The sequence below is a fragment of the Fukomys damarensis genome, unplaced genomic scaffold (assembly GCF_012274545.1).
Source record: "Fukomys damarensis isolate Sample0158 unplaced genomic scaffold, DMR_v1.0_HiC HiC_scaffold_23, whole genome shotgun sequence".
Lineage (NCBI taxonomy): Eukaryota > Metazoa > Chordata > Mammalia > Rodentia > Bathyergidae > Fukomys > Fukomys damarensis.
Window position 1 is genome coordinate 54,007,799 of NW_022900935.1, and position 11,067 is coordinate 54,018,865.

The following is an 11,067-nucleotide window of genomic DNA, read 5'->3' on the forward strand; positions in this document are numbered from 1 at the left end:
TGCCTAACATTAAAGATATTTGGAGAAATATCTTTAAAAATTGAAAGTGAATAAAAGATATTTTCAAACAAAAACTGAATATATCACTGGCGGGAAATACTCAAAAATCTTCATGCAGAAGGAAAATTACCCTAGATGGGAGATCTGATGCAAAACATAATAATTAATGATGTGGTAAATATATAGGTAAATCTAAATGAACTGTCCTTTAAAAACATTATCTTTGGGTTAAAATACATGTAAGATTAAGATACATGCAAACAATACTAAGTTAAGTTAGAACAAAAATAAAAGAGAGGTCCTTGCCTTCTTTATCTGGAGAAGAGTAAAGCAGTAATCCATACGTGTAACATCTCAGATAATGACTAAAAACAGGTATGTGTAAGTGAAGCTAACAGAGGAAGGGCAAGAAACAACACAATATAAAATACTGTAGTGCTCTGGTACAGCTAACTGGTTGGAGGATGAGAGGTCACTTGGGACAGAAGTAAATAATTCTAAAAACCATTGAGAGAGCAGCCTATTAAAGCCAGCAAGTCTATCCAAACCATTATGTTTCCAAGTAACCCACAAAGTGCCTGAAGGTCTTCACAGCCAAACCAGACAAAATAATGGCTGCCTTAATAGTGCCTATGCTTCTCGGGGGCTTATAATACACAAATAGATAACTGATTGAGTATCTTGAAAAAGCAGCATAAATTAAACCCAAACAAAATATTAACACAGAAATAACAAAGATAGTAATATAAATCAATGAAATGCAAAGCAAATATAATACTTATAAAAAAGGAATTATAAATGATTATATACACAATGAAAGGAAGATATGATCATAGATTACACAGACATTAAAAAGATTTTAAACCAGGCTTAGTGGTGCATTCTTATAATCCAAACAACTTAGGAAGCTGAAGCAGGAGGATCACAAGTTGAAGGCCACCAAAGGCAACATAGTGAGACCTTGTTTCAAAATAAAAAATGAAAATGGCCTGGTTGGTAACTCAGTACTTTCTGGGTTCAATTCCAATACCACCAAAAAAAATTTAAAAATTACTTGAAACAGGGCTGGGGATTTAGCTCAGTAGTTCCGATGCCTGCCTAATCCCCAGTACTAAAATAAAACAAAACAAAACAAAAAATCTGACACAAACCAGTTTTGTAAATTTAAATAAAATAGTCAAACAACTCACAATAACAGGCACAGTGGTAGAAACTGACAAGCTGATTTAAAAGAAAAGTTTTGCTGGTGGTGAGGGGGTGGTATGGATTAAACTCAGGAGGTCACACTGCATTACATCCTTAGCTCATCCTTTATTTTTATTTTTTGAAAGTGGGTCTCACTAAGTCACTGAGTTGCTCAGACTAAGGCTCAAATTTGTGATCTTCCTTTCTCAGTATCCCACAGTACTAGGATTACTGCATGTACCCCCATATCCAGTGGCTAATTATAATATTTACATGGGATTGTAAGAACCCAAAATACAACACTGGAAATTCTCAAGACTAACTATAAACCAGTATTAGTTATAACAGCACAGAAATAGTGATAAACAGATCAGAAGAAGGGAATACAGTCCAAAAGCTAAAATACACATATGTAATCACCTAGATTTAATTTTTAAACAGCATTACTGAGGTATGGATGATAAACAATAAACTACGCACATTAACAATCTGCTAAGTTTTGGCAAATACATACAGCTGTAAAACTACCACCACCAAGAACCTAACTGTATCTCCCACAAAATATTAATGCTGCTCCCTTTAAAATTTCCGCTGCTTCTTCCCACCCACTTCCACTCATCTCTAGCAACCCACTGACCTACCTTCTTTCACTATCATTTTTCTATAACTTTATATAAATAGGATTATATATCACTTTGTATCTGACTGCTTTTAACATAAATTTGGCAATTCATTCATGCTGCAGCATGTATTAACAGTCCATTCTTTTCTCTGCTGAGTAGCATATATTTCACTGGATGGATACCCTACATTTGGTTTATTCATTTATCTGCTGATAGACAATTAGGTTGTATCTAGTTTGGGGTTATGACAAATAAATTTTCAATGAACATTCATGTTTATTTTTATGGGAGTATTCTTTTACTTTTAGTTACTTACCTAGAAATGGAATGAATGGATCATATAGCAGGTTTATATTTAACTTCCTGACACACTGCCAACTATTTTCCAACATAGCTGTACAATTTTATATTCCATTCACCAATGTTTGAGAGTTCTCATTAGTCTACATCCTCACTAACACATATGCTATAATAAATCTTTTTAATTTTAATCATTTTAGTAGTTACCCCATTGTAAATTTTTTTTTTTCCTACTGGGGATTGAACTCAGAACCTTGTATTTGTGAGGCAGGTGGCAGAACCACTGAGTTAAATCGCTGGCCCTATCTCACTGTCACTTTAACTTGCATCACCCTGCAAAGTACTGTTGGACATCACTTCATATGCTTCTTCCTTGTCCTTTTTCTTCACTGTCCAAGTCTGTTCAAATGCTATTTATTAACTGGATTTTTTTTTTGCATATTCTGAATAGAAGCCTTTATAAGGTACATGATTTACACATCCTTTCTCCAGATCAGTGATTTGCTTTTTCATTTTTTTACCAGTGTTTTACAAAGGACAGTTGGCTAATTTTTATACTCCCAATTATCAGTTGGTTAATTTATACAGTAAGTCACCAACTTATGAACATCTGAGTTACAAACTTTCACAAGTACAACCTGTAAGAGTCACTTTGTCAACTTCTGAACAAATCCTACTTACGAACAATTCTCCTAGAATGGAACTCTGGTCAGTTGAAGACTCACTGTAAGTTTGTGCTTTTGGTGTCAGAGTTAAGAAACTTTCATCCAATACAAAGTCTAACCTCTAGGATTTGCCCTATATTTTTGTTCTTTTAAATTTCACTGTTTCAGATTTTTCACTTAAGTGTATAATCTATTTTCTGTTAGCTTTTGTATATGGTGCCAAGTATAGACCAAAGTTCACTTCTCTGTAGTTTCTATTTTGAAGATATACCAGAATATTTGTAAGACCGTTTAAACAGTACTTTTTGATTTGGGGTTTTTTTTGTTTGTTTGTTTGTTTGTTTTGGTACCAGGGATCGAACTTGGGTCCTTGCGCTTACAAGGCAGGCAGCAGAACCACTGAGCTTAATCCCCAGCCCGAAACAGTACTTTTTGATAAGTGTATTCTTTATTAAATTTATTGCACCTCTGTTGACAATCATTAACCACAAAATACAGGTACTATTTCTGTACTCTCTATTTTACTATCTACTTTATGTTGCTTTTACACCAAAATCACTATCCTAATTATTTTAGTATTTATAAGAAGTCTTAAAACAAATGCTAGTCCTCCTAGGGACCTTGTTCTTTTTCAAGTTGTTTTGGTGATTTTTAGGTCACCTGTATTTACATATGAATTACTGAATTTCAAACATCAACAAAAAAAAGCCTAATAGGATTTTGATGGAGTTTAAAACTGTTGAAGTTTTGATAGACCTCACACCTAAACACTGAGTCTTGTAATCCATGAATATGGCATCCCTCTCAACATATTTAACTCTCAATTTCTCTCAGCAACGTTTTGTAATTTTCAATATACCAGTCTCCTACATCTTTTGTCTAATTTATCTGTAAATATTTTTAAGTTAGTCAATACTATTTTTAATTTATTTTCCAATTACTTATTGATGGTAAATACAATTGATTTTTCCATATTTATCTTGTTTCCTGTTAACCTCACTAAGCTCCCTTTCAGTTTTACTATCTGTATTACAGGGATCTAACTGAAGTTTCCAAATAGACAAATCAAACTAACTGCAAATAGTTTCAACACTTCCTTTCCAGCTTGGATGTCTGTTATTTCTTTCCTTGCATCTCTGCATCAGCAATAATTTCCAGTTGAAAAAAAACCTACATTAGAGGCTACATATAAACTCCAATGTTAAAACAAGATTCAAAAAGCACTGTGACCATTAAACAATAGATCCATGAATCAGACATTATCTACATTAAGAACTTGTGCTCAACAAAAGTAGATATTATTACCAGAATGAAAAGGCAAGCTTTAGAATGAGATAAGTAGCTAAATACCTTTATCTAACAAAGGTCTTAACTAAAATGTAGAAAAAGCTTCATAAGGCACTTCAGGTAAAAAAAATAAATAAATAAAATAAATTCCAGAAACCATATGAAAAGGTGATCAATAGTATTTTTACTAGATAAATGCAAATTAGAACCATATTAACATATTACTGTCCCCAATCAGAATAAGTCAAAAGGATTACCTACCAGTGTGTATGTGTATTCTACTGGTTCTGAAGGACCCAGACTAACACACTGCTAAACGTACTACAATTTTCAGTACAGTTCCCCACTAAAAGGATTATCAGGCCCAAAGTATCAGTAGAGTGCTGAGGTTTAGAACTTTTACATTAGGTCAAAATAATTTTTTTTAAAGACCTAGTATGGATACACATGCATAATAAAATGAAAAAGGATATAAACTTGCTCAAATAGATCTTTTTTACCTTAAAAGATAGTACTTCTTGGATTTATGACCAATAAAATGCTGTTAGTTTAATTATAATACATAAAATTTCTCTAAAAGCAAGACAAATAATTATAAAAGAGGAGTTTAAATATTCCACTAAATATGCAAATTGTTTTTCCACTTGTACTTTAATACTATGAACCAAATCCTAGGAAAGCTACTTACTTCTTAAAGCCTCCACTTTTTCATTCTTCTTTTTGTATGTCTTCTGAATACCACTTATTCTGAAAAACACAGTTTTCTATTAAAAGTATTTAAAGAAATGTGTAAGTACGTATTCATTACACAATTTTCCTATCAGTGTTGTCTTATCTTAAAATATATGTTATAAAATTTGAACTGTGTCTCTCTAGCATTCGTGGTACTTTCTAAGAATTAAAGGAAGAGTAATATCCCTACATTGAGATAAATTATTTAAATTTTGGTTTGTGATTTTTTTTTGGGGGGGTGGAGAGAGGCTGGACAAAAGATTCTGTGGTCATGTGTCCCTCAAAAAAATTGGCATTCTTGTATCAAAACTGAAGAAAAGGGCCGGGAATTTAGCTCAGTGGTTCTGCCGCCTGCCTCGCAAGAGCAAGGTCCTGAGTTTGATCCCCAGTATCAAAAAACAAAAACAAAAAACTGAAGAAAAAACTGTCATATTTAACAGGAATAATAAAGTACCTTCCTACTAAAACAATGAGTCAAAGAAAATCGACGGTAAGTATAATATCACAGCTTTTATAGGTAAACTGCCAAAGATTAAATCATACCTTATGGCTTCTTTGCCTATAAATTCTGAAGCAATAGGCTCAACAATTTCACTAACACTAATACTCCCATTAACATTGCCCTCTGATAACTCCTTATAATTTCTTTTGCTTTTTGACCAGTATGATGGTTTTAGAAAATATAAAGATGATCTCCGTAAGCCAAATTCCCCTGAAAAATAAAAAAATAAAAACTTAGTTATACAAATTATTTCTGAAAAAGTTTTTTAATCATGAAGACAGGAAATAAACTGTTAATTTATTTAATTTTAAAAGTTACATGGAGCTAAAGACATGACTAGAATGCAAACAAAAGTAATAAAGGACTTATAAGGAAAAGCAAGGAGGTGTTAAGATGTTTAATATTACTATTTCGAGGTGGTTATACCTTCATGGAAGAAGATAAAGAAGAGTGATAGGAGTTACAAGATTACCTCACAGTAATCTCATTTTACCCAAGAGGGAAAAACAATAGACTATTAAAAAGATTTGAATACGGAGTTAAGTTCAGCAAGAGATGTGAGGTTCAAAATAAACTATTTTCTCTACACAATCTCCTTAGGTTCACTACAGTCCAAAACCCAAGGTTTAAAATAAGTTTATTGAAAATCAAATTAAAAGTCTTAACAATCAATACAACTTAAGATACTCTACAGAAGAAAAAAAATAATCCTATAGGACAAAAATAACTAAAAATCCTTAAAGTAAATTCAATAACCAAGAGCATACCTGGAATGACCTGATCGAGATAGATAGCCAGGAGGACATAGAATATGCTATTAAGTGCCAGCATGATAATGGTGATAATCAGAGGATACGGGCCGTCAGTCAAATTAGAAAATAAAGCACCTTCGTCAAAATCTTCTAAATGCATGACCTAAAAAAATAAGAACACCTAATTTATTTATTTATTTATTTAGTTAGTTAGTTAGTTTTCCTTGGTACCAGGGATTGAACTCGGGTCCTTGTGTTTGCAAGGCAGGCCACCGAACCACTGAGCTAAATCCCCGGCCCCCGAACACCTAATTTATTATATAATAATGATAACACTAGTGTTATTCATTGTATTTTAGGTAACCAAAATGGGCCTTTTAACAGGTTAAATGAATCAGTAATACGAATTTATCAGAAAAACAAGATATCACCAAATAGAAGTTTATCACAAAAGTTCATTTTAATCATGTTTTTAATGCTGTAATTTTAAACTTTGCTCTATCAACTCAGGGCATTTAGCTCTAATGCAATGACTACCATATGAAGTAAAAGTACAGTGTGATGTTAAAGTTAACTAAGGCAATCAAAAGGGTTACTGTCCAAACGGAAGGCAAATAAATCAAACATTATAGGATAAATGCTCATTATCTCCCCCATACTGAAAAAGTAATTTTAGTAAACTAATGCAATTATTAAAGCATTCTTGATAGACATGTGACAAAATTGAAAGAGAAACAGAAAGAGAAAAGTACTAGAGCTTGAGGCCTCATTTAGGTCCTGCACTGCCATTATGTGACTAACCTTTATACCACTTGGAATCTGTCCTCTTATCTGTGAAAATTAAACGGTACTGAAAGGCCCTGCCACTCAGAACAGAAATATAGGTAAGAGTCTATAATTCTATTTAAGAAAAGAGGGATTCGATTCAATGGACTCTCAAAATGCGTAATAATTGCTCCCAGGTTTCAAGCAATTAAAATTTTTACTTTTTATTGTTATTTGTCTCATTTTGTCTTGTTTTTTTGAGATATGGACTTGCTATACTATATGGTCCAGGCTAGTCTTGAACTTGTTATGTAGCTAGGCTGTCCCCTTGCCTCAGTCTCCCAAGTACTCACTACACCTGGCTTCAAGTAATTAAAATTTAACCTAGATTTATAAACACTCTATCTTAATTTAGTCTCACAAAGAATATGCTAGTAAACCAGTATTAGTATTCTTATATTCAAAAATTATGTTTTTTTCTTTGTACCTTATACCAAATTTATGTACTAGTATACAAAGCTGTTTTTCATAACATTTCTTTCACTTAAAACCTGAGTATACCAGAGCCAGGCATGGTGGCACAGGCCTGTAATGCCAGCAATTGGGAGGCTGAGGCAGAAGGATCACTGTGAGTTCGAGACCAGCTTGGGCTACATAGTGAGTTCCAGGTCAGTCTCAACTACATAGTGAGACCCTGCCTCAAAAGAGAAAAAAAAAAAAAAAACCTGACTATACCTGTAAGAGAAATAAAATTAAATTTATAAATCTAAACATTATTCAGGTAAAGGATAATTCCATGAAGTCTAGACCAATAAAATCCACCAGGACTATTTCACTACTGCTACTGCACACATGACAAATTTGCTCTGCTCTATGCACGCTTTTATTTCTTCTAAAATGAATTTATAAATGGTAGCAATAAAGCAATTTAATTACTTGCCATTGAAACTAATTACTTCTAACAAACTGAGTTATTATATCAAAACAGATTTCTTGAAAAACACATCCAAAAAAGTGAAGAATTTAAAACATTTAACTGACAGTGTAACCCAGGCTGGTCTCTAAAAACTTAAAATTAGAGAAATATAAATAAAAGTAGACATTAAATGTACTCTAGTACTGAAACATCTTCTCTTTTTCATAATGAAGTTGTAAATTTTTAACAAATCACAGGTCATATTTATGTAGTAAAAGATGCTGCATAGAACTTGAAAGGAAAAAAATTGATGAATTCAAGATTAACATATAACCTACCTGTGCAATACCAATCAAAAAAGTACACTGACAAAAAGGACTGAAAAGCCACACTAATGAACTGGGAAAACTTTCCATGAGGACTATCAAAAGGCCAACAAATCCAAAAGCCACGGTGACAAAAAATTCAACTATTCCCACATGTTTTGATTTTTTAAAAAGAGGTGTCAGCATTAAAGCAAAAAATACCTATAACACAGAAATGTTAAGATTAATGCATAGTTCATATACAGTGGCATGCAAACAAATTGTATTTATGAAAAAATAAGCTATTTTCATTGGAAAAGACATAAAAATATAACTAAAATTTCTAAATGCCATTGTAAGACATTTTCATACAAATAGTGATACATGTTTAAAAAATTTAAACTGACAAATATGAAAGACTTTGTTTTATCTATATCATAGGCAAATGTGATCACACGGACACTATAGAAACCACAGAGCCTCATGCTTCTGCATGCTTTAGATGTGTAAAATACGTGAACAACCAATACGTCAACAAGCTTTTAAATACGGGATCATCTTTTAAATTTAACTGCTGATATGACGTAATATTAGGCAATTATATGTGGACATATGACATAGTATTTGTAATTTATCATTTTAAATGCAAAAGTGATAGTCATAACTGGTACAGATGAGTACATAAACGAATCAAAATGGAAGCTGGAACCACTTATACAAAGGCTGCTCACTACAGACAGCCAGCATTCAGCCAATATGCAAAACCAGTACCAAGACTGCTAAAGAGCTATACTTATAAAAAACATTTTAAAAAATAATCATCCTGCAGCATAAATTAACTTAACTTTGAACAGACAGGATTTCATGAAGACTAGGGAAAAAGTCCAGTACTCAACAATTTTAATTATAAACATGATTATATAAAAATAAAAAGACTCAACTATACCTGAAATACTATATAGCATATAAAAACAAGATAAATTTAAACTGTATATATTTTTAACTTCTTAAAAGTATGGAAATACAAAGATGCTGTATCATTTATTATTACATAACTTATCAGTAACTTAGTAACAATATAGCTTTCAGGGGAAACAGTAAATCTAAACCAAAGAAAAAGATTTTGTTAAATTCTCAAATATTTTGACAGTTCTTTATTCCACTTTCAAGTTAAAATACTTACAGATGACAATCCATATAGGAAAAAAAGTAGAAATATCACAAAGCTACTACTTTTAGGAAATAATGAAGAAGCTGTTGCAATGACTGCCATAAGAAGAGACATAAGAAAAATAAAACTTGCATATAGAAGAACCCAGGAAAGCCTAGAATTAAAAGGCAAACACATGTACAGTTAAATGCATGGGCTCAAACAGTCAAAAAAAATTTAAACAAAAGTTCAAATTTCTTTTACCTGTGTTATTCTTAAGCTATTTCCATGCATGTTCACATGCTGGAATTTAATACTTATACGTAATTAAGTATACAGTACTAGTGAAGTTATAGGTAAAAATGTAATCTGATATAAAGATAAAATGGTAGCTTTCAAAGAGACAAAAAAGTTTAAAAAGAGCAATTCATGATTAATCTAAATCCAACAGTTGCAAAAATTCAATAGTCCACAAAACCTCTGATTTTCTTAGAAGAATTAATGAGCTAATGATTTTCTTTATATATAGAATGTACTACAATTAGGGCTGGGGATTTAGCTCAGCGGTTCAGTGGCCTGCCTTGCAAGCGCAAGGACCCGAGTTCAATCCCCAGTACCAAAAAAAATAAAAATAAAAAATAAAAAAGAATGTACTACAATTAAACCTCTGATGGCTTCTGTTACTATAAACAATAATAACTGCTTACCAATCAATGACATAATTGCTACACTTAAAAATGTGAGATCAACAATGCGGGTCATCATTTTTACTCAAAATTTCTCTTTAAATCAGAGCTCAATAGAATTATTACAGTATTTAGTCTTGTTTTATCTTTACTGTTTCCAGTTAGCAGATTGTGAGTTAAGGTATGCATTTGAAAAACCCCACTGAATTAGGACTAAAGGGCAGTTATATTAACAATTGGATCCACCATTTTACAGGAGCAAATTGAAGCACCTGAGAACCTGAGAAACTGTCTCAATTCACCAACTTTTTACCCATAAAACACTTTAAAGACTCAATGAATCTTTAAAACCAAATCGCTTCTAAAATGACATGAGACAAGCAAACAAAGAAAACATTATACATAATAATCTCATTACATAAAATTATTAGTTATAATTGTAAAATTGTAATAGTTACCTTAAACCATATGGTATAAAATTTGGTAAGACATAGTAACTTATGCACAATATTAACTTTCCCCAAAATGAGCTTAAAACAAATTTTCTTATTATATAGTAGGAAGAGTAAGGAAAATATTCTTGGAATTACTGACAAATATGTATACCTCTATAAGTTTTCACTGCATAAAAATAGGGAGACATTAAAGCTCACTAGTGAAAACTTTTTCATTTGTTCCTCTGTAAATTATTTGTATATTCTTCATCTTAATTCACCCAAATAACTACACATAATACAAACATAGGCTTTACTCATTCTAACCACATTTTTGGTATTACACATATGCTGTAATACTGGAAGAGAACCAAAACAGACTATTTCCACAATCTTGTCTCTTTTGTACAATAAAATATACAACAAAGTACCTGAAGCATATCTCATGGATTCAAGCAAAATGTGAAATAAAATTTAAATATAGTCAAGATAAGCTCTCCACATTTCTCTTTTCCTTAAAATAAGCCAATCAATTGCTCAAGCTTGCTGACTTGTCTCCAATTCTACCTTAAAAAACTGTAATTCGACACTCCCGCCGGGGCCTCCTCCCGCAGGCAGCGGCGCGGCTCGCGGGCTCGCGCAGTGAACTCTTTAAAGACTGAAGTTCTGGGATCACCCGGCGGCGTGCGCACGAGCTCCCGGCCTGCGCAGGAGCTCCCGGCCTGCGCGACAACAGACCCAGGAAGGACCCAAGGACCCCAGAGG

General features: G+C 32.5%; 1 protein-coding gene across 1 annotated transcript in view; it reads right to left on the bottom strand.

Annotated features, from left to right (window-relative positions):
* Abca5 (ATP binding cassette subfamily A member 5) overlaps nt 1–11,067 on the bottom strand; it is a 73,881-nt gene that overhangs the window by 45,649 nt on the left and 17,165 nt on the right. The window contains exons 7-11 of the mRNA XM_010640575.3: nt 9,216–9,357; nt 8,066–8,254; nt 6,062–6,209; nt 5,336–5,504; nt 4,749–4,807 (exon numbers count right to left, since the gene is read on the bottom strand). Coding sequence (XP_010638877.1) covers nt 4,749–4,807; nt 5,336–5,504; nt 6,062–6,209; nt 8,066–8,254; nt 9,216–9,357 — 707 coding nt within the window. The remainder of the gene's footprint in view (nt 1–4,748; nt 4,808–5,335; nt 5,505–6,061; nt 6,210–8,065; nt 8,255–9,215; nt 9,358–11,067) is intronic.